Source organism: Mastigoproctus giganteus, chromosome 9, assembly GCF_048544385.1.
Source record: "Mastigoproctus giganteus isolate SK-2022 chromosome 9, ASM4854438v1, whole genome shotgun sequence".
Classification (NCBI taxonomy): domain Eukaryota; kingdom Metazoa; phylum Arthropoda; class Arachnida; order Uropygi; family Thelyphonidae; genus Mastigoproctus; species Mastigoproctus giganteus.
Genome location: NC_143583.1, coordinates 69,587,149 through 69,615,017, shown reverse-complemented (window position 1 = coordinate 69,615,017; position 27,869 = coordinate 69,587,149). Strand labels below are relative to the sequence as shown.

General features: G+C 34.9%; 1 protein-coding gene across 1 annotated transcript in view; it reads left to right on the top strand.

Moving 5' to 3' along the window:
- Window positions 1–24,201, top strand: part of CCT2 (chaperonin containing TCP1 subunit 2) — a 72,761-nt gene extending 48,560 nt beyond the window's left edge. The window contains exons 7-10 of the mRNA XM_090381934.1: window positions 8,778–8,925; window positions 15,700–16,052; window positions 22,789–22,888; window positions 23,926–24,201. Coding sequence (XP_090238060.1) covers window positions 8,778–8,925; window positions 15,700–16,052; window positions 22,789–22,888; window positions 23,926–24,095 — 771 coding nt within the window. The 3' untranslated portion in view covers window positions 24,096–24,201. The remainder of the gene's footprint in view (window positions 1–8,777; window positions 8,926–15,699; window positions 16,053–22,788; window positions 22,889–23,925) is intronic.
- Window positions 24,202–27,869: the final 3,668 nt, after the last annotated feature.

Below are 27,869 nucleotides of genomic sequence, written 5' to 3'. Positions count from 1 at the left end.
ATACCAATTAACCTGATAGGAAAATGTGGTGATATTTTTGCTGCATCACTAAAACTAGTCCTGTCCAGATAGATCAAATTGTCAGAAACTAACAATTGACAGAATAATTTGTAATGGTTGAATTTTCTTTGTATGTATTGTATTATAGCAGAGGGTATATGAGTTGAAAATGAACACATTTCTTGGACTAGTCATGCACACACACACACACACACACACACACACACACACATGATTTGTGACTAGTGTAATGAGATGATTTCTTCAGAGTGTGAATTGAATAAAGGCTTCTCATAAGTTCAGGCTTCTCATAGGTTTAGAAGAATCATATGATGCAAGAAACCAAGCTTATACAGCATCAGCCAAAAAAAAACTCTTCCCATTTCACCTGTCCATTCACTCCAAATGTTTGTCTAGTTCTGCCTTGAATCTATTTAAGCTGTCAACTTTCACAATGACAGATGGAAGTTTGTTCTAGCCATCAACCATCTGCCGGCTAGAGGCAAATTTCCACACATTTATTCTACAAAGGAACTTTCTTTCCTCAATTTGAATTTATGTCCCCTCAGGTGATTAATCTGGAATTATTCTGGATTAATCTCCTTGAAGAATCCCATCAGCATTGAGCTTGCTCAAGCCATTCAAGGCCTTTTACACCTCCATCAGATCACCTCGCAGGTGCCTAGTCTGCAGATGCTGCAATTTGCAGAACTGAATCGTTTCTTGATTAGAGCACATCTTTCTCCCCCTCATCAATCTCGTTGCCCTTCTCTGTACTCTTTCCAGCAGCTCTGCATCCTTTCTAAAATGTAACTCAAGACCTGTACACAGTAATCAAGGTGTGGTCTGACCATTTCGTTATAGAAGGGGATAATCACCTCCTTATCCCTGCTAGAAAAATTCCTGTATATAATTGACAAGACACCCATGAGCTACTCTTGCACACTGTCTGCACTTCTCAGAAAACTTCATATCTGACTGCACAATTACCTCCAGATCTCTTTCATTCTCCACTACCCTGAGTTTAGTACCACACAGTCAATGTGTTTGGGGTTACTGTTACCCATATGCAGTACTTTACATTTGCCTATGTTAAACTTCAGTTGCCACCTCTCAGCCCATCTGCTCAACTTTTCTAGATCCTGTTACAGTAGCATACTGTCATCAGTATCATTAACAACCCTGCCAGCCTTCGTATCATCTGCAAACTTAGACATTAAGCCTGATATACCATCATCAATATCATTAATAAATACAGAAAATATCAATGTGCCCAACACTGAACCCCTCAGATCTCCACTGATGACGTTAGTCCACGAAGAGCAGTGTGTATTGATTACCTCTCTCTCTCTCTCTCTCTCTCTCTCTCTCTCTCTCTCTCTCTCTCTCTCTCTCTCTCTCTCTCTCTCTCTCTCTCTCTCTCTCTCCCCCCCCCCCTCCTACTCAACCATCCCTTTATCCATAGCAGCAATTTGCCCTTAATGCCATACTGCTCCAATTTGTACAGTAGTATTCCATGTGCAACAGTATCAAAAGTTTTCCTAAAATCCAAGTTTATGCATTCAATTCCTTTGTGACCACATCATAGTATCTAGTCAAATTGGTCTGACAAGACTTCCCCTTAACAAACTGATGCTGTGTCTGAACTATACAGGGTGATTCACTACCAGTGCGACAAACTTGCAGGAGGTGTAGGGGGCACAAAGACGAATCGAAATCACATAGCATTGCAGGGTCCGAAATGTCTTCGTCATGCAGTAGAGGACGTTGAACGGAAGGTCGCGTGAACAGCGATCCCGCTGGAAGTCAGCATTATTTGAACCGGTTCCCGAGGCAGTAGGATGGACGAGTATTCAAATGTTGAACGGGCTGACATGCACCTTGCGTATGGAGCTGCGGACTGTAACGGGCGCGCCGTTCTGCGCTTGTACCAGGAACGTTCATCATACAATTTTTGCACATGTGCACAGAAGATTACGTGAGACTGGTTGTTTCACGAGAGATACCATGAATCGAGAGTGAACGACGAGGACGCCAGACAATGGGGAGAATGTCCTACGTCTTGCAGAAGGCAATCTGAGTACAAGTACTCGAGCGATAGGCCAACGATTGGGTATTTCCCAATCCACTGTATGGAGGATACTGTCAACAAACCAAATGAGTTCATACCATCTGCAAAGCATCCAATCATTGGAGCCTGCAGATTATCCACTCCGGAGGACTTTTGCTACTTGGTTTCTTCAACAGAAACGGTTTGCAAATGCTGACTTCCAGCGGGATCGCTGTTCACACGACCTCCCGTTCAACGTCCTCTACCGCATGACGAAGGCATTTTGGACCCTGAAATGCTATGTGATTCTGATTCATCTTTGTGCCCCCTATACCTCCTGCAAGTTTTTAGCACTGGTAGTGAATCACCCTGTATAACTGCAGTCTTATCTAGATGATCCTGCAGTGCTTCTTTAACCAGTGACTCCATTATTTTCCCTGGAGCAGAAGTTAAACTAATAGGTCTCTAATTACTTATGTCACCTTTCGATCCCGCTTTGTGAATTGGGGTCACATTTTTGCATCTCCAGACCATGAGGAGATTCTCTGACTCTCATAATTATGGCTAAGGGTTTGCTTACTTCCTTTGCTGCCTCCTTTAATATAACTGGATAGATCCCACCCACCCCAGGTGCCTTTCTTATGTTTAACTTAAACAATTTCTCCTCCACTTTGCTCTCAGTTATTACAAAATCATTTAGCTTCCTGCCAGAGTTTGATAAACTCTGGCATTCCCCTCCTTGAATAACCCTTCATGCGTGAATGTAGATGCAAAATACCCATTCAGTTTGTTAGCTACCTGAGCAGGATCATGAACAGTCGAACCATCGATATCAAGTGGACCAATCTAATTCCTTCTAGAGTTTACATAGGTAAAGAAATCTTTGCTGTTTTTCTTTGCATCTTTTGCCAAAGATTTCTCATAATATGCCTTTGCCTGCCTAACCTCGTTTATGAATTGATTACAGACCAGCTTATATCTACCATAGGCTTCTGTGTCACCTTAAAATTTATATGCATCCCATGAATTTTTCTTTGCCATGAGTCTCATTAGTTCATTTGACAACCATTTAAGCCTAAATCTTGAACAATATTTCTTAGTTGTTATGAAAAGTCTAGTAGTTTCCAAGATTAATTTTTTGAATGCTTCTCATTTAGAATTTGCTGTTGGTAAAATCATCAGTTGATCCACTGTATAGAATCTAAAAACTCTGAGATCACAAAAACAAAAACCCTTCCCTTTACTCTTAATGGTTATTACATCTTTGAGTAAATCCCACAACAGCACACTGATCACTTACCACTCAGTGGTTCCTTTATCTGCAGATTTGCATGAAGAATCACTGCTGATAATCAGATCAAGAGTATTACTCCCTCTGGTTGCCTCTTGAACATGACATGCCACTTAGAAAACAATCATCCAATAAATCCACAAAAGCCTTGCTAGTGTGCGAGTGACCAATCCACAAGTTCCGGTCAATATCTGGGAAATTAAAATCCCCGTTATAAGACAGTCTGATTTACTGGCCCACTCTTTCTCTGTACAGTTGTTCATTTGCTTTACTAACGTTTGGTTTGGCTGTAATTTATTTCTTACAGACACCATCACTTTCTTTTAATGATTGTTTATATGCACCTGTGAAATGTTCCAGTTGATAGAACTTTTGTATCTTTCTAAATCCTGCTTTCGCTGATTTTGTTGTTTGAAATTTTAGAAAACAAAACCTTCTCAGGTTTTTTAATAGCAATAAACACATGAAATTCAGTAACCTTTGATTGTATGGACTGATAGGGCAAGAATATCTCTCGTGGAATATCTGTTTAGTCAAGTTTTTTTTGAGAAAATTTGTATCCCACATAACTGAAAATTTAAACAGATACTCTATGTATTAGATACACTGAAATAAAGTTAAGCAGTAAAAAATATGCTTTTATTTACCATGATTTTATTGGTTTATACATAGTATATATATAATTAAGAGAGGATGATTTACTGTTTGTCAGCATGAACTTACATATTTTACTTATATACTCTTATATATAAACTATTGTTACTCTTATATATAAACTTAAAAAGAAAATATGGTAAGTACTGTAATCCATTAAGAAAAGATATCAATCTTTTAAATATTGACACTGTTTAAATAGAATACAGAAAATCTAAAAGAAAGTTGGGCACCTGTCAGGTGGCCCACAAGCATTTTTCTACATTTTGAGTACCACCACCACTGCTGGTAAATGGATGCTTCACTTCCGTACACTGCTTGGCTGTTCATTTAATGAAATATATTTTTCATAGTTTGGCACCACCTGCCAACTGATGAGAACTAGTAAGCTTCAGAACAGCTGTCCTGGTGGTGTCTCAGATTTTAAAAGTTTGCTCCAATAAATATTATAATAGATTGAATTTTAAGTCAGTTTGGTTTTATTGTTACTCCTATCTCTTTCTGCCTTCTCTTCTTTTGCTAATTGTGTCTTCTGGAGAAGAGCGGCTTTATCAAGGAATAACCCTTGATTTCGTTATTTGTTCTTAATATTTATATATATTACTGTATTGATTTTTTTTTTTTTCTTTTTTTTTCGAGAGGAGTTTCTTCCTTGCCTAAATTGTCTTGTGTTTTGGACGCAGAGTTTTTGCGTCTTTTTCTGGAGACTTGTTTCAGGTTTTTGCCTGGCCGAGTGGGAGAGATGGACCTCCCCTCTCCCACTTCGAACTCTGTCCGGGTTGCCTGAAATGATTTTCTGTGTTAAATTGTATGTATTTTGTAAATACTGTAATTATCTTGTTAATATCATGGTGCTTTTGTTTGATTTGTTGTTTGCTCTCAGAATTGAGAGTAACTGATTTTATTGTGTTTTAAATCAGCAGTTAATCTTAAATGTTTATATTGTACATTACTTGTGTAGTTAGCTCATTATGTTGAAGAGACAGTTTTTCTCTTCTTGCGTTGTCTGTTTGGCTCTGAGGAGTGGGATGGACCTCTCCCTGCTCCCTCAGATCCAACCTTCAGTTGGCTGTTCTGGTTGAGTGAGATGATTTTCCTCTCTAGCCTGTCTTACTGCTGGCTGCTTTTCTTGCTGCTTGTGTTTTGATTTAATTTTGTTTTCCTGCGGGGCTGATTATTTGTTGTATTTTTCTTTCCTGCCTGATTGCTGCTGCAATCAGTTGGGTTTTTGCTAGTACCATATAGTTCTTAGTCTAGCATTTTTTGTTGTAAATGGGTTTTGGTTCTGAGGGGTGGGATGGACCTCTCCCCGCCCTCTCAGATCCAATTGCTTTGTTGGCAATTGACATCCTTTTTTTTTTTTTTTTTTTTTTTTTTTAATGCTTACCTATGCATTATTGTTAATTCTACGTGTCTTGTTATTTGAAACAAGTTTTGTTTTTCGCAGCTTGTGGTAGCAGCTTTGCACTTGCTGGTTATGTACATATGTTTATAGATTAGATTACTTGTGCAGAGACATCTTCTCTGCATATTAATTAATTATTGTTTAATACTTAACTTATTATTTTGATCTGTTGTACTTAGATTTAAATTTAGAATTGCTTTTGATTCGGTTAACTAATTTATTTGTACAGTATTTATTGGTTTTGCCTTTGGCATATATTTGCCTTGGGTGAGTTCTGTTTGTCTCTTTGTGTTTTGTATATATGTTTCTACATTTCTTCTGGATGACTATTTCTGTTAATTTCTTGGTTGACTAATTTTCAGCCAAGATTTTAATTACTTTGTAAATATTGTATATTTTACTCTCTGCTTATGCAGTGTAATTTGTTAATATGTTTACTGCTATGTTTCATATCGGTGACATAAGTATTTATTATTTATCTTAATTTATTCTTTTTTTTTTTAAGTGGCTATCTAATAGCCACTTGTACATTACCTATGTTCTTTCCTTGAGACTTTTCTTTTTCCCCTTGTCGGTGCAAGTTGGGCTTCCTTCCCGGCTTGGGGAATCTTTCTTTCAAATGTACAAGCCTTCAGGCTTCAAAATTTTACCTCTTCAAGCTCTCTCGCTTGTTAGATTTTCCAACTAGTGTTTTCCTCTTTCCTGTTTCTTCTTTTCCTGAGAGAGTGTTTTGCTCTCATTTCTTCTTCTACTTTCTTTTCTCCTACTTTATCCTCCCTATTCATTATTTACTATAACCGGGATTCCACTTGTTGGAATCCCACTAAGTGTAATTTAGATAGTTCCTGGAGCGCCTCCACGTGGCTAGGGATGGGAGTCGGGACGCAGGTAGCTTGCTCCCTGCCTCCCGGCTGCTAAGACTCCAGGGCCGGCAAACAACAACCATCACAACACACATATATACTTACACACACACACACTTACACACACTTGCCGGCTATAAATAACCTACAGATGCTACAGCGGTATATAGGGGTAACCCTGGAGGCCGCAATCAATACAAGAATACCTTGTCCCTTGTCCCTTGTCCCTACTCCTATGAATAAAGGGAATCATTGGGCAATTGTATAGTTGATTCACCATTTCAATTGATGCTATACAACTTAAAAAAAGATATTAGCAATTTAAGCAGAACCATAGATAATATTGTTTGTCTCTAAATTGAATATAAGCCTAAACTTAATGCCAGTTACTTGGACTTGGTGGGGGCTAGAATGATCCCATGATCCAAAATCGAATGTGTTTGTTATAGTTCAAAATAAAATGAAATGGATTTGACTTTTGCCCCACTCTATACATATTATTCATTTCTTGGCATATGTATTATATTTTATACATTTGTATTATATGTATTATATTTTATATATATATAGTCATATAAATTAGAATAAGGTTTAAAATACTAAAATAATGCCAGCAGTACGGCAAGACAAGAGCGAAAAAATAAAATTAAACCTAAATTCAAATCTAACAGGGAGGGAAGAGAAAGGTAAAAATATATTGCAACGGAAACTCTAAATTAATTTAGAAAATCTAATTATACCAATAATAATTCATTGAAATTTAAAGCCAATTAAATAGAAATTTAGCGGTGCCCCCTCTGATGGTCACCAGGTCCAAATTTATGTGAAATATCACCAAACAGAGATTTAAACCATTCACAATAAAACAAAACAAAACAAAACAAAAATAGAAAAAAAAAATAGACTGACCATTATGCCCCATCTCAACAGAGGACCACAAGGCCAATAATGGTCAGGGAATCGCTGCATTTTGAATGCTAAACAAATCGCCGCAAAGGCGAAATGATTGCAAGATCAGCCCGCCACACCGATCCCCAGATCGAACCGCCAATGCAGGGAATTGAACAGCAGTGGTCCTGATGCAGCGAAAATCAAAAACAGAACAGACAAGAGCACTCCAGTGCAAAGCCACACTACTGACAAAAATAAACTTAACCCGTTTATATAAACAAATAATAAACTATAGATGGCAGTACAGGTGCAGTGTTAGCAATTCGCCCAATACTATCATGTGACATAATTATATTTAAATAATGTTGGAAAAGAAGTATTACTTAATAAAAATAAAATGGACGGTACAGCACACATCAAAGGCAGCAAAAAGCATATTCCTCCACATGATGCTTGAAACATAGTCATATAAATTAGAATAAGGTTTAAAATACTAAAATAATGCCAGCAGTACGGCAAGACAAGAGCAAAAAAATAAAATTAAACCTAAATTCAAATCTAACAGGGAGGGAAGAGAAAGGTAACAAGAATAAAAATATATTGCAACGGAAACTCTAAATTAATTTAGAAAATCTAATTATTCGGAATAATAATTATTATTCGGTTTATATAAACGGGTTAAGTTTATTTTGTCAGTAGTGTGGCTTTGCACTGGAGTGCTCTTGTCTGTTCTATTTTTGATTTTCGCTGCATCAGGACCACCGCTGTTCAATTCCCTGCATTGGCGGTTCGATCTGGGGATCGGTGTGGCTGACTGATCTTGCGATCGTTTCGCCTTTGCGGCGATTTGTTTAGCATTCGAAATGCAGCGATTCCCTGACCATTATTGGCCTTGTGGTCCTCTGTTGAGATGGGGCATAATGGTCAGTCTATTTTTTTTTTCTTTTCTATTTTTGTTTTGTTTTGTTTTGTTTTATTGTGAATGGTTTAAATCTCTGTTTGGTGATATTTCACATAAATTTGGACCTGGTGCCCATCAGAGGGGGCACCGCTAAATTTCTATTTAATTGGCTTTAAATTTCAATGAATTATTATTCGTATAATTAGATTTTCTAAATTAATTTAGAGTTTCCGTTGCAATATATTTTTATTCTTGTTACCTTTCTCTTCCCTCCCTGTTAGATTTGAATTTAGGTTTAATTTTATTTTTTCGCTCGTCTTGCCGTACTGCTGGCATTATTTTAGTATTTTAAACCTTATTCTAATTTATATGACTATGTTTCAAGCATCATGTGGAGGAATGTGCTTTTTGCTGCCTTTGATGTGTGCTGTACCCTCCATTTTATTTTTAAGTAATACTTCTTTTCCAACATTATTTAAATATAATTATATATATATATATATATTTGAATAATGGCTATAAAGTTAAAATATGAAATAAGAAGATAAATAAATATATATATAATAGTCTTAATATAAAATGTTTTATATTAAGATTTTTTATATCAGTCAATATAATTTTTTTTATATATATATATATATATGCATACACACACACACACACACACACATATATATATATATATATATATATATACACACATATATATATTCATTTTGTAGGTGGACCTGATCTTGAAACATAATATAAATGTATTCATCAACAGACAACTTATATATAATTATCCAGAACAGTTGTTTGCCGATTCTGGTGTTATGGCAATAGAACATGCAGATTTTGATGGAATTGAAAGATTAGCTTTGGTAACTGGTAAGTGTACATCTTTTTTACTTAAGATACTTATTTTTTTATCATTAAAAAAAAAAATAAACAAACAAGTGAAATAAAATTATATTGTTTAGAAGTAAGAGTTATTTTCTTGGAGAAAATTGCAAGAAAGTTCAGAATTATACACTATTTCTGAACTATTTATTTCTTGCCCTTTTCCCTCAGGAATGGTACAGAATGATGCACTTTAAAATTTTATTCCTTATAGCATGATATTCGATTAGAGTAACATCAGTCTTAATATAAAAAAGAGCAAAAAAAAAAAAAAACTACTACTTTATGGACTTGGGGTCACAAAGTATGTGAAATTGAACTAAAACCAGACTTTATAGAAGATTAATACGTGTTGGCAAAAAAAATTGCATTTTATGCATGCACACAGAGCTGTAAAGATTTAAAATTATATTTGTCCAATAAAAAAATAACCAGTAATGCAGATTGCAACTTAACACATACATTAGGAATACTAAAATTCACAATTTTTAAGTATTTTTTCTAAGTTGTTAGGGTAGTACAGTGTGGCTGCAAGTTGGTTAAAAGTACATGTATCTGTGCCCTTTTATGCAAATTTATGAGCCTGCAAAATATGGGAAAAAGCCCAGTATAAAGTCATTGCCTTAATTGCGAAATTTCAATAATTATGTATGCATTTGCATTTTTATCTCTCTCTCTCTCTCTCTCTCTCTCTCTCTCTGCATTGTTTTCCTCACCAGCTTGTGTTATTTTAACAACAAATAATATTGCTTGTTTAATACTTATGTAATTTGAAGATCTGGACAAAATCATTTCAGTTTTAAAATAAAAATCAAAATGGTTAGTTTGTGAAATATGTGCTGCCGTGTGTATGTTAAGTGAGTGAGAGTGAGGTAACAATAAATGGACGAGGCTTTAAACTGATAGGTATTTGAAATTTTTTCATATTGCATTTGGCATTGTATACTTTGCAAATATAGATTTGAAATAGAGAGCAGAAAAGTAATCAGCTGAACCATGAGATCAGAAAAGCCTGGTATCAATTTTGATCTGACTGCTGCATGATATATTTAAGAAAATAAATGCTGGGCTGCTGAGCACTAGAACTGGGTTGCTAAGTTTAGTTTAGTTATTTGGTTTTTAGGAGCATTAGCAACTAAGGCCATATTGCTCTGAGGATATGCGGTGGTCATTCCCTAACCTTTCCGCATCCTCCGTGTTTTGTAGTCACGGGCTCGAACCCCGGTCTAATCAAGAAGCGTGTGCTATGCACTGCTGCTCCTGCCCACCTGGCTACGGAGGCACCTTGGGTTGCTAAGAACAGGTAAAAATGAACGATTAATGAAATGACAAAGGTAAACTGAGAAATCATCTATCTTGGAAGACTTGAAGGTGGGTATCTCAAACAAGATAGATTCTACTGACAAATATTTTGGTTGAATTTTCAGGATACTAAAGATCTCGAAATCATTGTCTTAATTTGGTATAAAATGTATCAAGTAATCTTCTGTGGTTGCTTTTTTTTAGACTTGCAAGTCTTGTAACAACTGACTTTGGTAATGACTACCTACATGGAAAAATTATTACTTTAACTTCATGACTCATTCTGTTTTATGTAGTCAGATTTATTGGATAAAGCATAAAATTTGCCAAGTTTTTATGGTTGATGTTTTTGGTATGTTAGAATAACATTGCTTTTATTAGCATTTAACTACTGGTAGTTTTTCATTTACAAAATAGATGCATTCTTAGAGAGTCTGATCTGAATTGAAATATTTTTCAATTGAATAAATTGTAAATACAGGATGCAGTCCTGTGCGATGGTATGTATCCTATAATTTGAAAATTAACATTTTTTGTTAATTTTCACAATCCAGACTCACTGGCATAATGGTAAGGATGCATGGATGGCATATTGGCACAAACTAAGGATTCTGGGTACCTTTCTAACTTTATTCAACTCAATTGCATGTATTCAGATTTTCCATGGGCCATTCCACTCTTGACCATACCACTATCTATGATCTATGCCATTCAGTTGCCTTATGGTCCAGACGTGGCAGTAAACCTTAGGCTGTGATCCTGTTAGCATTTGACTGGCGCACTTGAAATGCAAAGTTCATTTCGAAATGTAACTTTCTTTTTTTCTAAATTACTATCCTAACAGACTTTCAACATCGTTTTCTGTATAGCCTCCATTTTTTTTCAGACTAATATCTTCATTCCTTCCCATTGTTTCTACAGGTGTGCATTTCATTTCTTGTATATTGAAATCATCCCTGAATTCACACATTTAAGAAATTTCTTAATATAATTTTATGTTGTTTATATCGCTGTTACCTAATCATTGAGCAATCTTGCCACAATTAATGGAGAAGCAGGACAACTTACTAGTTTGGGATCAGTTCCTGCCATTAACATTAAAAAAAAAAAAAAAAAAAAAAGTAACATCAATAACTACTTTTAATGAGAGGAGGTGTTAATTTGGTAAAACTCTACTTGCATCCACATATACATCTACAAGTAGGATGATATATTTGTGAATTCCAATTTTATTCTGTTAATCTTAAAGGAAACAATATTAGATGCTTCCACTAGTTACCGTATTTCCCCATGTATAAGATGCACCTTTTTTCAAAAAATTTGGGGTCTAAAAACTGGGTGCGTCTTATACAGTGGTTGTAGATTTTTTTTACTTGCATTTCCTGCTTTTTCGCATTTACTGTCTTTGCGCTCATTGTTTCGCACTTGTTACCAGTATATTAGGTTACGTTTTGCCACGTTCTGCCCAGAAATGGCTCAGAAAAGATTTTCGTACAGTGAATTCAAGTTAAAAGTGATCCAGTTTGCAAAAGTGAATGGAAATCGTGCTGCTGAACGTAAGTTTGGTCCTCCTCCAACTGAGAAAACAATCCGAGACTGGCTATGGGAAGAAGCAACCCTACTGAAAATGCCACGGCAGAAGAAGGCCATTAGAGGCAAGTCGGCAAAAATGGCCTGATTTAGAGAGGGAATTGAAGATATGGATTGAGGAGCAAAGGGCAATTGGAATTCCTGTGTCCACAAAGATGGTTCAGCATGAGGCAAGAATTGTTGATGAAAAAGAAGGTACTGATTTCAAAGGAGGACGCAATTAGTGCTTCAGGTTCATGAAACGGAATGGACTAAGCATGCGTACACGCACCAGACTTACCCAAAAGATGCTTGAAAGCTATGAGCAGAAGGTCCTTGAATTTCATTGTTTTGTCATTCAATGTCGGACGACACATCAGTTTGAGTTGGGACAGATTGCAAATATGGACGAAGTCCCCCTTCAGTTTGATGTCCCAAGTAACAGAACTGTTGATAAGAAGGGGGTGAAAACTGTAACTGTGAAGACAAGTGGAAATGAAAAGAGCCGTTATACAGTTGTTCTAGCTTGTGCTGACGGAACCAAGCTACCTCCTATGCTGATTTTCAAACGCAAAACAATGCCAAAAGAAGATATTCCTCGAGGAGTGATTGTCCACGTTCATGACAAGGGTTGGATGGATTAGGATGGGATAAAGATCTGGTTTGAGAAAGTTTGGAGCAGGAGACCAGGTGGGCTCCTACGCAAACCTGCCCTATTGGTGCTTGATCAGTTCGGGCACACATAACAAAAAATACAAAGAAGATTGCTGCAGATCAAAAAACAAAACTTGCCGTCATACCTAGAGGCTTGACATCCCAGCTCCAACCACTTGATATTAGCATTAACAAACCCTTCAAAGCTGCTGTGAGAGACGAATGGAACCAATGGATGAAGTCTTCTGGGGACAATTTGACACCAGCAAGAAGAGTGAAGAAACCAACTATAGGAGAAGTTTGTACTTGGGTGAAAAGATCCTGGGATAATATCAAGATTGAGATTGTTGTCAAGTCATTTAAGAAGTGTGGCATTTCAAATGCCATAGACGGAACTGAGGACGAGGCAATATATGAAGACAGTGATTCGTCATCTGACACAGATGAGGACAAGCTAATGGATGGGAGTTTTGACAGTGATGAGTTGTATGAATTTTATGATGAATAAAACTTGAGTTCAATAATATGTAATACATTTTTTTTTTTTCAAATTTCGGGCCCCAAAATTAAGGTGCATCTTATACATGAGGAAATACGGTATGTCAGATTTTTTGTCAGTTTCAGATGCAAATGTTAAGGCCATGACATTATGTCATACTTAAAAAAAAGCTGCTGTAATAGTTAATAGTAATCCGTTCAGCAATACCCCACATAGCACTGATAATTGATACTGAAACTGTTCTGTGTTATGTGAAACCGTGCTGATTGAGGTATAATTATAATGGGTTTTAATTGAATATGTACCAGAGAAACAGTCTATAAACAAATTATAATAAATCTATAAACAATTTGCACTTGTTAGCCAATTAAAAGGATTTGAAATAAAAAATATTACAAAAATTTTATTACTGAAAAGGTAACATCATGAGAGATCAGAAAAAAAGTTTTATTGTTCATTTAGGTATTTCAATAATAAAGTCTGGTGAAGTCGTCTGTTCTTTTTCTTGGCGTACAAGTCTTTTTAGCATCGAATCCCATCTTGTAAAATTTGCTGTATCTTGATGCTATGTTCAACATCTGGATCTCCATTCATAATTGCCTCGCAGGCCATGTCAACCCTCCAAAAAACTTTCTCCAATTCTTCTGTTGAAAATTCTTTTAGTGCTACTTCAGTGTTATCCACTTCAGAATTGTTTTCCTCTTCTTCATATGCAGTTTGCTAGTCAATTTCAAGGAGAGTTGCATCTTCTAAGTCATTTGCATATGTGTCAATGCAGTCACGTACATTGGCAAAGTTTCCAAAGTGGCCAAAGTTTCAAATACCAAATCTTTTCCAATCTTCACATCTTCTGAAATTGTCTGAATTTGTGATTCAAAACCAGTGAAATCATTTACCAAATGGGGCAAAATATGCTTCCAAACAGAATGCCTGTTGTTGGCAGTGATTTCTAGCCAAGATGCAAATATTTTCAATTGTATTTAAAGGGATAAAAAATAAATTGTGAAATGAAAAGTTTGAAAAGCTATCAGATCATCTCATCAGGATGGAATTAAGAATGCTGAACACTGCTGCACGTTGCTGCTGACTGCCTGAGGGGTGCTATTGGTGCATGTGAGACAATAGTTGGCATTGCAGCATATATGTAGAGTACGTGTCTAGGCTACTGAATGAGTTTTAATATGTACAGTAAATTTTCAATTTAAACTTTATTGAAAACTGTTATAGTGAAACCCATGCTATTTGAAGCCGTGCTAAGCGAGGTATTGCTGTATTTGTTCTATTTCCCCTCATTCAGGGTGGGACAGGGAAATGGACAATTTTAAAAACTGGCTTTTTTAGTGACAGTGTGATGGGGAGAATTATAGCATAAACTGTATTTATAGTATTTATAAATACTATAAATTTAAAGTATTTATAAATTATTTATATTAATTTAAAGTATTTATAAAAAATATAGTATAAATACTATATATTTTTTTATATACAGATTTATACAAATTTAACTTTGTAAAATATAATTTAAAAAAAAAAATTGTTTGAATTGTAAAATTTAAAAAAAAAATGCAGTTCATTCAAATTATTAACAATTCCAAGTGGATGAAATGCCTCATTATTCAAAACTTCTTAATATTTATAAAAACACCTATGAATATAGATAAGTAATCAGAATATGGTAATTATATGTCCTTACCCAGATGAATTTTTCTGTGATAATTCACACTTCTCCAGTGCCTTGTAAGCCAAGGCTTTGAATATGAATTATTCCTTATTGACCTAAACTTCAATGAATTGTAGTGCTAAATAATAATTGATTAAACAGTTATCATTTTCATGTAAGGTGTCCTAAAACAAACTTTTTAAAATGTTTATGGACATTGGGGAGGTGGCTTATAAATACTAACAGATGTTAAAGGCAAAGTTAAAAGATAGAATAGGGATAGTGAGAATGCTTTCCTTGTTTTTAAATAGTAGTATTGTAAAGCTAAAATCTAAAGCTAAGAAAGACAAAAAAAATCTTAGAAATTAATTGCTTTACTTGGGCTCTTTGGGATTACAAACCTCTTGCCTACTAGTGAAGGCCACAACTGGTGATACCTAAATGGGATATTAAATAACTGGATGTGTATTACCATGAAAAACAAAAGGAAAATTTCATCAGAATATTTGTTAAGCTCATAATGATTAATTTCCTTGTGCTTAATTATCAACTAAAAACAGCAAAGCCCATAAAAAGTTGGAAGGTTTCACATTAATGAGGCATTTCCACATGTTTGAAATTATTTTTAAGTTTACTGAGACATCAGCATGAATGTACATTTAAATTAGTTGTTAGATTAACAAATTGTTCACACGAAACAGTAGCAATAAGAGTGGCTGCTGGGGTTAGATTTTCAAATAGAAACAGCAGTGACAATTTTAAGTAAAAACCGCTGTGTGCCTACATATATATTTCTTTTAAATTATGCAATGAGTCATCAGCATAATGTAATTAGTCTATTGTACTTATTTGATTTGTTGTATATGACATCCCTTATATAAACTTGCCATTAAAGGGCAGTTTCCATAAAAAATCTTTTGAAGATCTATGATAAAATTCTTTTTGATCTTCAGTAATAGTGAAACAACAAATATTCAGTGTTCTTTATGTTAAATATAGGTTTTTAATTAATTGGTATTAGTAATTAAAAAAATCAGAGTAAAATATTTTATAAAGTATATTATTTTTGTCTTTAAAGGTGGTGAGATAGTATCAACTTTTGGAAATCCTGAAAAGGTAAAATTGGGACATTGTGATCTTATTGAAGAAGTTATGATAGGAGAAGATAAACTCATAAAGTTTTCTGGTGTACCTCTTGGTGAGGCATGCTCTATCATAATCAGAGGTGCAACACAGCAGATTCTGGATGAGGCCGAAAGATCTTTGCATGATGCCCTTTGTGTTCTTTCTCAGACAGTGAAAGAAACACGTATTGTATTTGGAGGTGGTAGTGGCGAAATGTTGATGGCCAATGCAGTTACTCGATTAGCACAGCGAACTGCAGGAAAAGAGTCTCTTGCAATGGAATCATTTGCTACTGCTCTTCAGCAGGTTTGTAATACTATTCTGTTATTTAAATGATATAAATTAAGAGAAAAATATTTAATTCCATAAGTAGTTGTACAGTTAAATTAAGGTATCATAATAAATACTGTCACTAATTAATACAAAAAATTGCACATTGGGAACACTTTAAGGAAATCATATGGAAATAACTGCTATCTGTGTACAGCGGTCAATTTTTTTAGATAAAGTTGAAAAGACAGGATAGCATTTTAGATCATGGTGAGCAGCTAATCTTTGTCAGTGCCATTATTACTAAGGAATGTCAGACCAAGTTTTCTGTTATACTAAAAATCCTACACGTGTTAGAATTTAGGAATACTAACACATTTGGGAGAGATCTTAATGTATGAAACAATCCTCAAATGTTCCTTGCTCTTAAAGTGTTACATGAAAAGCACAGCCACAGTTTGGTGGATGTAATTTCTCTATAAGAAACTGTAAAAGATGGGAGGTGTTTTTCCCAAAAGTGAAAGCGAAGGGAATAAAAATACAAGAATTACAACCTACTCACATAATGCTGTGCAGTGGCAAAATGATTTTTGAAATCACTTACGAAAGTACACATTGCCTGCTGGGATAACCTTCTCTTGTTTGTGGCACGTGATTCTTTATTTCACCATATATAATATATAGTGAAATAAAGAAACAAAAAGAAATTTGTCAAGGGTCTCACTCATCAGAAACCAAAAGGTGCTGGCATCTGAAGGGACGTCATTTCAATAACCTCTAAACTTGTCAGTGGGTTGGGAAGACTCTGATCCTCTGCTTTTAGAGCAAACCACTAACAAAGTGAACACCCCTCCACACACACACACACACAGAGTACCTTCTAATCTGATTAATCTTTTGTTAGAGGCCACTATATTTTGGGATCATTGAAGAAATTCTGCTCATGCTCTCTTTTTCCCTTCAGCCTTCACTTGGCAAGTACTTTGTTAGTAGTTTTTATAGCATAGGGCAGGGGTGGCAAACCCGTGGCATGCATACAAATTTTTTGGGCATGCAGAATTCAGTGTCCCAAACAAATTTAAAACTTCATGCAGCGATTTGTTTGAAGTCAAAGTGGTGAGAAGAAATTGTGAAAAGAAATTACACCATATATTAAAATATATTTATAAAAGTATGGTTCTGTTCGTGAAAAATTTTTAAGAAAAAAATTTGTATATTTCACACATTTATTCAGATCATAAGTTATTGGTAAAGTTATGTGAGATACATTATCCACATTCAGTATTTAGTGTAGCCTCCTTCATTATCAATTACGGTTTGTACATGGTATGGAGATTGGAGATATTCATTAATTCTCATTAATATTTTAATTGCTATTTGCCCTTTACAGATTGTTTTAGAATGTCAGCTCAACCAGCAAAGAAACAAAAACATTCAAATGAAGAGGGGAGTAGCAGAGAATTTCAAGAACCTTGGAGTGAAAGATTTGGTATGATTAAGAAGGATAAAAAAGCATTATGTATTTTGTGTTCTGAAACATGAGGGTAGCTTTTTAAAATATTTAGCCAGTTTTGTGTTCTGGGCATGGGAGAGTAGTTTTTTAAAAGATTTGGCCAATTTTGGCACACACTCTTAAAAAGGTTCACCACCTGCTGGCATAGGGACACAGCCTTTTCAGATTTAAGGGTTATTGAAATTTTGTGCCCCTTGCTTGTCTTGGGATGCTGGTGCATTGTTCCTGATGAGATGGGACCCCAATAAATGAAATTATTTATTCCATCATATATTTTAATTGTATTAATTCTTTTTTTTTGGCATTTTAGTTTACAGATCCAGCAACTTGAAAGCATGTGCTGCAAAGGAGGCAAAGTCATCTCTATGGGAAGCGTTTACTTTTTTATATATATGTATACATCTTCGGTATATTCAAAGTCCTTGTGTGTGTGTGTGTGTGTGTGTGTGTGTGTGTGTGTGTGTGTGTGTGTGTGTGTGTGTGTGTGTGTGTGTGTGTGTGTGTGTGTGTGTGTGATATATATCATATAAGGCCTCTGTAGCCAAGTGGTCAGGAGCAGGAGTGCAATAGCGCACATTCATTGACTACACTGGGGTTCAAGTCCCTGATTACTAAATATGGTTGATCTGCCAACCTGCACTGGACCAGCTGGCAGATTATGATCCATTCCTTCAACATGACTTGTTGAGGAGGCATCTATCCTGCAGTGGATTGACAATGGCTGCAAATTTACTTTATATATATCATATATAAAGTTTATCTGCTGTTTGCCTCATTTTTCATGATTCAGTTGGGTACATTTAATTAAGCAAAGGAAATATTATATTTTCAAATTTTTTTCTGCATGTGACAAATAAATGCAGCAATTTATTTGTTCATATGAATTAGCAGCAGTTCAGTAGAATTCTTGATTAATAACTATTGTATTTATACATTATCTTTTTAATGTCTATTTTGTTACCATATTAAAATGCCTGTGCTTAAGTCTTGGTTCTGTTTCAGCACTTATACAGAAAAAACCCAAGAGTAAATGCTATTTTAAAGTAAGTCTCTGCCTTTTAAAAATGTAGAAGCAGATGGAAATGATATAAAGGGTGTGACCTGTTTTGTTAGTATGGTTCTGTTCATGATAAAAGCTTTGAATCTCCACTTTATCCATACTAATAATAGTTCCTTTAATATATTTACAAAATTTAATTTTTCTCAAATGTTAAAACATGGCTTACAAAAAAGAAAGGAAAAAAGGAAAACGTTCTGTTAACATTATAAAATGTGTGGACAAAAGGGTGGAGGAAATACTGTTTCAGGTAAATATCAGCATTCATAGCTATCTTCAAATCAGTGTTCGTTTAAGATTCCAGAACGTATCAATGTAGATAAATTATCAACCAATACCTAAGGTTTTTCTTGACTGCTAAAAAGTAGTAATGAAAAATTATTCTAATCTTGCAATATAATCAATGTGTTTATCATCAGATGGTTAAGTATTTATGCCCATTGCCATACTTTATGGATATCCTTGCACAAAAGTCATATATTCAGTATTTGTTGTCACCCTGTTTGGTAAAAATTTAAGTCCTTGCAATATAACCTGCCACATTTGTTTCATGGAGTGAGTTTATTGTGCTTTTTTATTTCTGTTGTTAATAGGCAACTGGAGAATTGTTTTAAAGCTATCGTGTGGAAAAGTGGCAGAAGCATTTTTTCACAGGACACTTTCGCAAGTGGAAAAGTGTCAGAGGCATATTATCACTATGACACTCCTCTCAGTGTATTGAATGGTGTGAAAGAGAGATTTATGTAATGAAGGAATAGGTTTAGAAGTGTGAATACAATTGCAGAAATACAGGATGAGTCGTGGCAAAGGGCTAGATGATTTTGAAAAGGCTTAAAATCACCAGATGCTACATCAGCAATTTCTTACTGCATGCAACAGCCACACTTTGAATGCCACCAAGTTATCTATAGCTGATGTAATGAAAAGATATAAGAAGAAAGAAGCTGATATAGGTGTATACATCCACCCAAACTTAAAACCAAAAGTTCCATATCGTATACTAACACCTTGGATAATTATATGGCACCCACACTTGCATTTATGTGGAAATGGACCCTCCATGTTCCAGCGTGATAATGTTTCATTCCATATGACAAGTAGAATAAAATCTGGTTTGAGGAAAAGGAAGTCCAACAACTCTCTTGGCCAGGAGCACATTTACAGTGAAGGAAAAATGGACATCTGCTACAAAGTGTTGGTTGAAAATGTTACACAATATCGATGTCATTGTGCCAAAGTTGATCCAACCTTGTCATTAAAAACTCATGTTTTTCATGGATAGTGTATTGGTACGTTATAATACCCTCGCGGTTGCATACTGTCTGGAAAAGGTGGGTTTAGGCCCCATCTAAATGGGAGGAATTCGTATGGAGTTTTTTCCCACATCATGTTCAAGTTAGGTGAGGGTTGCATGGTTCCCCCCACTCCCATGTAAATTCCAGTTTTTCATCAATCAAGTGAAATCAGTCATAGAACCTATGCAATTTATAAAACAATAATCATAATCAGTACCATGTGGCCTTAGTTTCCTTGGTTCAAAACAAACAACAGCAACTTTATCAATGCAACTGTGCATCCTTTTTAATCCTGTGTGTATTTGTTGCACAGGGTTGATTTAACTGTGCAAAACTAGCATTTTGTGCTTTGTCTACTCCATCCACACAGCTGCAACTCCTGATACTTGTTGAAAATTGCTTCTTTGAATTGGTAACAGAAAATTCTAGAAATGTTTGTTAATTATCACACTTGGGCGTGTACAGAGAAGGGCAACAAGATTGAAGAGTGGAATGAAGGGATCCTCCTACCAAGAGAGGCTTAAGTTCTGCAAATTGCTGCAGCTGGAGACTAGGCACCTATTAGGTGATCTGATTGAGGTGTACAAGGCCTTGAATGGGTTGAGCACGCTGAATTCTGATGGGATTTTTCCACTTGCTCAAATTACGAACCTAAGGGGGCATAAATTTAAATTGAGGAAAGACAGATGTAGAATAGATGTGCAGAAATTTGCCTTTAGCCAGCAGGTGGTTAATTGCTGGAACAAACTTCCATCTGTCATTGTGGAAGTTGATAGCTTAAATCAATTCAAGGAGGAACTGGACAAACATTTAGAGGGAATGGTTGTGTAAATTTTTTTTTTTTGACTGATTCTACATAAGCTCATTCACTTGCTTTCTTTCATCACATTCCTCTATTACTATTTACTATATGAAAATATGATGTAAAGTTAGCCATTACTGAATAACTTAAAATATTCCAAAATGAAAGAGTTTCATGTACTATCTTAATGTTTCATAATCTGATAATTGGATCACAAAATCCCTCCCCATATTGGAAGGGGGGAGTGATTACATTTACACTCTTCTTAGGTTTTATTTGTATTAATAAATGATTCTGATGTAAAAAAGTTAAGTTATTTTATCAGGTAACTTAAAAACTAAGAAATTAAATCTTTCAGCTAAGTTAAATCACTGAGTAAAATAGTTGCTTAAAGTTTATTTTGACTTGGATATTTGCAAATCGCAATTTCTTGGAAGTTTTTGCTGTATAGGTGATTAACCTGTAAGTCATTCACCTTGAAATTTTGTTTAATAGGCTGTGGGCTATTAAGAACAAAGTGGAAACCAACATGGTATTAAATTTTTCCTTTATAAAACTTTCTGTAAATTTGGAAAGCTACAGACAGAAATCAAAATCAGTATTTTGTATAACATTAGCATTAGTAGAGGCATACGATGCAAGAAAGCAAGCTTATGCAGCATCAACCAAAAAAACTCCCATTTCACCCCTCCATTCGTTCCAAATGCCTGTCCAGCTCAGCCTTAAATTTATTTAGGCTATTAGCTTCCACAACAAAAGATGGAAGCCTGTTCCACCAATCAACTACCTGCTGGCTAAAGGAAAATTTCCATACCTCTGTTCTACAATTATCTTTCCTCAATTTGAAACTGTGCCCCCTCAGGTTCTCTTAGTCTGAGCAAGAGGAAGAATCCCATCAGCATTCAGCTTGCTCAACCCATTCAAGGCCTTATACACCTCAATCATATCACCTCACAGGTGCCTACTCTCCAGGTGCTGCAATTTGCAGAACTTAAGCCTTTCTTGGTAAGAGCACCCCCTTTGTTCCCCCTCACCAATCTTGTTACCCTTCTTTGTACTCATTCTAGCAACTCTACATCCTTCCTAAAATGAGGCCTCCAGACCTGTACACAGTACTCTAGGTGTGGCCTGACCGTTGCCTTGTATAATGGGATAATCACCTCCCTGTCCCTCCTAGCAAAATTCCTATATATTATTGACAAGACTCCATGACCTGCCCTGGCAGCCCATCTGCATTGCTCAGTGAACTTCATATTTGACTGCCCAATTACCCCAGGTTTTTTTCACTTTCCAGTTCTCTGAGTGTAATACCACACATTTGGTACGTTTCTCTTCGGTTATTACTACACATATGCAGTACTTCGCATGTGGGTAGTAATAACATAAGTAGTAGTAATAGCTTGTATTGCATATTAAAATGTAAAATAATTTAAAATCACAATACAAAGGTATAAACCTTAAAATTCTAAAATCAACTTCTGGCTAAGAATTTTCCCCTCTCCCCTCCTCACTGCTTTCATTAGTAAAGGTAATCAGGACATGTAAGAGAATTAAAAAAATTTTAAAATTTCAAAGAATGCATATAATGTATTTACATTCATTTTAATGAAAAAAAGTTAGCTATTTTATCAGGTAACTTAAACTAAGAAATTAAAGCTTTCAGCTAAGTTAAATCACTGAGTGAAATAAAGTTGCTTAAAGTTTATTTTGACTTTGATATTTGCAAATCAATTTTCTTGGAAGTTTTTCTGCATAGGTAATTAATGTTTCATAATCTGATGATAATTGAATCACAAAATCCCTCCCCATATTGGACATATTGGAAGAGGGGGAGTGATTACATTTACACTCTATAAACAAATGCATATAATGTATTTACATTATATGCATTTGTTTATTTTATTTTTAAAAAAATTGTAATTTTTAATTCACTTTCAAGAAATATGTAAAATAATCTAATTGATGTCTTGAAAGAAATATGTTCAAAGTCAGTTTTTTCATGAATTTTCTGAGAATTTTTTCAACTCATGGCTAGGGGAAAATAACTTTTTTTTTGCAGGTTAGGAGGTATAAAATATATACTTGAGTGTATTTTATGTTTTCAGATACCTACCATTATTGCTGATAATGCTGGATATGATAGTGCCCAGTTAATTTCTGAATTACGAGCAGCACATGCTGAAGGGAAGCGTTCATATGGTCTTAGTAAGTACAGATTTTGGATTGAAAAATATTAAGCAGTTAAGTGATTTTAAAAAAGATTAATGTGTGTAATAAAGCTGAAATTTTTTGAAAATTTTACTTAAAAAAATTCAAACAAAAAATCCAGAAATCACTCTAAGGTCCTTTGCTTCTTCAGTTGCTATTGTCTTAGTTATTGTAAATCATATATGATCATGGGAAACTTTACTGTAACATGCCAAGTAGCATGTTTCCTGATGTGTATCAAACTAATACAGTGTTTTTCTGTTTTAACAACTGTTGTTCTAACTATACATCATATAAACTCAGTAAGCAAAATATATATATTCTTTTCTATTTTGGTGGCAGAAGCTACTTCATTCTTCATTTGTTTTTCCTTTGTGGGCTGGGAGTTCAGTATGTTGCTTACCTTGGGAAACTTTTCCATTGCTGTCAAAGCATTTGCTTTAAATTCAAAATTTAAGGGGCTTAGAATGCAATCAGTGAAAGATACATCATGGAAAAGTTTGATTAGATCAGTCAATCACAATTAGAAGCAAGCGATGAGTGATGCACTTAATTGCTATAATGGCAATGTTGCTTTTTGCCTCCATTGGAACGTTATATAATCTTTATCAGCAGTTGGTGAGCTATACACTTTATTGCTAGCAGAACTATTGTTTTAGGTTTTAGAAATCTGGCAACAGTTAAGTCCCAGTGTTGAGATGTGTATGTGAGGTTTGGTTTTCTGGAGAATCCCCCTCATATCCTTGTAAAGCAAGCCACTTTTGGTTCAGATCAAAACAAATTTTTGCTTTCTGCAGATTTAATTCAAACTTGTGATAAATTTAATATAGATTTGATAGCATCTCTGTTAACTTGTCATGTTTTTAAAAAAATTGATTTTATAATCATTTAATTTATTTTTTGTTTTATATTTTGTGTGGTCGATTACTTAAAAGTTGCCACTTAATTGATTAATTAAATATTACTATACTTAAAATAGAATTGTGAAAAAAATAATTCATTTGCTTTTTAAAATAACATGTTTTCCTTTTTAGGTATGGATGAAGGGAAGATTGATGATATGGAACAACTAGGCATTACAGAATCTTATATTGTCAAAAGACAAATGTTACTAAGTGCTGCCGAAGCTGCTGAAATGATTATTCGTGTTGATGACATTATCAAATCAGCTCCAAGAAAGCGTGTACCAGATCGTAGCCATTAAACAATTTTTGATTACTTTGTTCAGGAACAAACACAGTAAAAGAAAATCAAATTGATCTTTGGTACCTACTAGTATGGAAATAAAATGTTTTATTTTTGTTTGAAAATGATTTCATGTAGAATTTTGGCATACATTTTATTTACAGCATTGCTGGATGGCAAATTTTTAATTTATTGTGCCTTAGCAAAGCATAAACTTCATCATGCTTGTATTTGAGTCAAGTATGTTTTGAATAAGCATATTAATAAGTTTCTTATGAGCTGCAATGCCGCACCCTGCAGGTTCTATAAAGGTCATCACTGAATTGGACATTCCATATGTTCAAAAGTTTTTGTAATTTTTTTTAATGTTATATATATATATACACATATATATAAAATAAATGCTTTGTACTTGGAATTCTTGATGCTGTCTCTTGTATTGAGTTTTTTGGCATTGAGACTAGGGAAAAGATATACCCAAATATAAATTTGCATTCTTCCTAGAAATTGTAAGATGTGGGTTTGATAGAAACTTGTTCGAGGGCATTTGCCTCTGACAAATCAGGCAGTGGAGTTCAACATAAAGATATGCTGAACTTCATTGCCTGACTGGAGTCACCTGGCAACTATAAAACAGTATGCCGGTTCTAGTTCAGATAGTATTGGAGTCTGTTAGGCTGTAAATCATTCTCAACGAATTTGAGAATTATTTCCTGTCAGAATGGAAGGATTTTTTTTTTTGTTTGGCTGTAAGTTATAACTTTTCTTAAGTATTGTTGCTAACCACTGCTCTTCAGTACATGCAACTCACTGATGCTATGGTCTACCCTGCTGATAGACAAACATGGTGGGAGATGGTACAGTATTTCCAAAATTCTTTGCTCTGAACAAGTTTTTAAAGGACTTAACTATAGGTTTATCCTCATGTAGATTGGATATTTTATTATCAGTAATGTTAATTATCACTTACTATAATTGTAAACCTTATGACAGTATCTTACAGGATAAAAAAAAAAAAAGTGAAGATAATTCACCTAATTAGAAAATCTGATAAATGCCATTTTTGTTATGCAAATTTCAGTATGTTTTGGTATTTAAACAGCTGACTGCATAGTTGCATAATATTTAGAATTGTATTAAATGTGAAAATGTACTTGTTTAAAAGATATTGAGAAACTGATTGTGAATGGATTTCGTGTGTTCTAGTTACTTTAAAACTATTTTGAAGTAATTTTGAATAAGATATTGAGGAATGGAAAAAAAAAAACAGTTACAAATAGTTCTGTACTAGGAAAAGTTATAAATTTATGCATCATTTTAATTTAAATTTATTTGATACATTCTAATTGTGCAGGAGCTATGCAATGACCATCCATTGTTTCTGTGGGCAAACCAGTGGAAAATCAAATGGTTGTCTTGGTTAAACAGCCTCATTCTAATTGCTATTGTTGAACAAAGTTGAATTACTGCCTGTCAGGATTTGTGAACTTTTTTTTTTTACCCTAGATCGTGGCTAAGTTACTTGATCTCATAAGGATTGCATTTTTGCATTTTTTTTTTTTTTTTTTTTTGCATAGTGGGCAAGCCAACTAACTATAGAGTACTCACAAATTATGATGTTCTAGCCCTCCATGGTAGTTTAGTATGATACATTGCCAACTGCTGCTCATTTGGAGAGGTCTGGGTTCAATTCCCTTTTTATGGAGGAATTTTTAAATTCTTTCAGTTACCTTTCTTTCATTGAGGCTGTAGTTAACCAGTCTCAGGTGGAGGGAGTATAGGTTTTCCTAGTGAGATATTCCAGGTTTTTTAGCCCATATAACATGCAATTTTTCCCACAGAAGTACACATCTACATACAAACAGATGCACGCATACAACAAGCTGTGCTACTGTTAAACTAATAATAAAATAAATATGACATTGATGGATATGAGTGAGAGAGAGCTCAGGTATCATCCTTAGAATAATTCAAATTGATCTAGCCAAGATCAGGAGTAATGGCATTATCATTTACACTTGGAATAACTATACTAGAATACTTAGTGCTAATTTACTAAAAAAAAAAAATAAATTGAAAAATCTTCAGGGTGTTGCACTGCTGCTATCCAAAAGATTTTGACACTGCATTGAGATGGGAAGTTCTAGAGTGTTCCTGTGGCTGCTGCATAGTTAGATTTGCTAAAAACTTCATTATGTAAACCTTTTATACCAAAAGTGAAAATTAAAACAATTGACAAAATCCTCATCTTTCTTCCCCCCCTATGTCCACTTCTTCCTTTTGTGAAAAAAAAAGTTCATTCTCAAGCACAGACATAGGAAGAGGATACTTAAAAGCATTAAGTTGTTCACACAGACCCACACTGCTCTGTTAATCATGGGCCATATGTTTTTGCAGCATCTTTTACATTTAGTACACAGCAACTACCTTCAAACATCTTCGATACTCGTGCTGAATTGAAAGTTCTAATGCTATCCTCAAATATCCATAATTCTTAATTATCTGGTAACCTCCTGTTCCAACAGGAACTGTATAAACAAAAATTTACTGCCCATAATTCTTTTAGATCAAATATTGAATGCATATTTTGAAACCCAATTGCCATAAGAAATAATTTCAGACTAAAAACATTAATGTGTGCGCTGCATTTAAAATCAAGTTTTGGTTTAACCATAGTAGTGTATTTCAATGTTTCTCAAAATTTAGGTAACAGAACATATTGTGAAAATCTGTGGAAAAATACACAAATTTTGCAAATAGGTGGATTTTTAACGAATGCTATGAAGTTTGAGGCCCTCACAACTCATACAGCTTTGTGTATCATTGTGTTTGGTTATCATTGTTTGGTTATCAATGTTTGGTTATCATTGTGTTGTATCATGAATTAATCTGGTGACTTATCACTATATGAGTTTGCATTGTGTAACAGTGCAAAATGATATAGTAATAAGACTTGAATGAGCATCTGCTAAGTCCCTTGATACTAAAATGAGGGTGCCGTATCTCTTTTTTATTTTAGCATTAGCATTAGTAGAGGCATATGATGCAAGAAAGCAAGCTTATTCAGCATCAGCCAAAAAAAAAAAAAAAAAAACACACCACTCCCATTTCACCTCTCCGTTCGCTCGAAATACCTGTCCAGTTGAGCCTTAAATTTCTTTAGGCTATCAACTTCAACAAGTGATGGAAGTCGGTTCCACCAACCAACCACCCGCTGGCCAAAGGCAAATTTCCGCACATCTATCCGACATCCGTCCTTCCTCAATTTGAATTTATGCCCTCTGAGCTGATTATTCTGAGCAAGATGAAGAATCCCATTGGCATTGAGCATGCTCAAACCATTCAAAGCCTTATACGCCTCTATCAGATCACCTCGCCGGTGCCTAGTCTCCAGACTGTAATTTGCAAAACTTAAGCCTTTCTTCGTAAGAGCAACCCTTTGTTCCATTCACTAATCTTGTTGCCCTTCTCTGTACCCGTTCCAGCAGCTCTACATCCTTCTTGAAATGAGGCCTCCAGACCTGTATACAGTACTCAAGATGTGGCCTAACCATTGCCTTATACAAGGGAATAATCACCTCCTTATCCCTGCTAGAAAAATTCCTGTATATCATTGACAAGACACCATGAGCTACTCTTGCAGCTCGTCTGCACTGCTCAGAGAACTTCATATCTGCCTGCACAATTACCCCCAGGTCCTTTTCATTCTCCACCACTGTCAGTGTAGTACCGCAGAGTTGATACGTTGCTCTGGGGTTACTGTTTCCCATATGTAGTACTTTACATTTGTCAA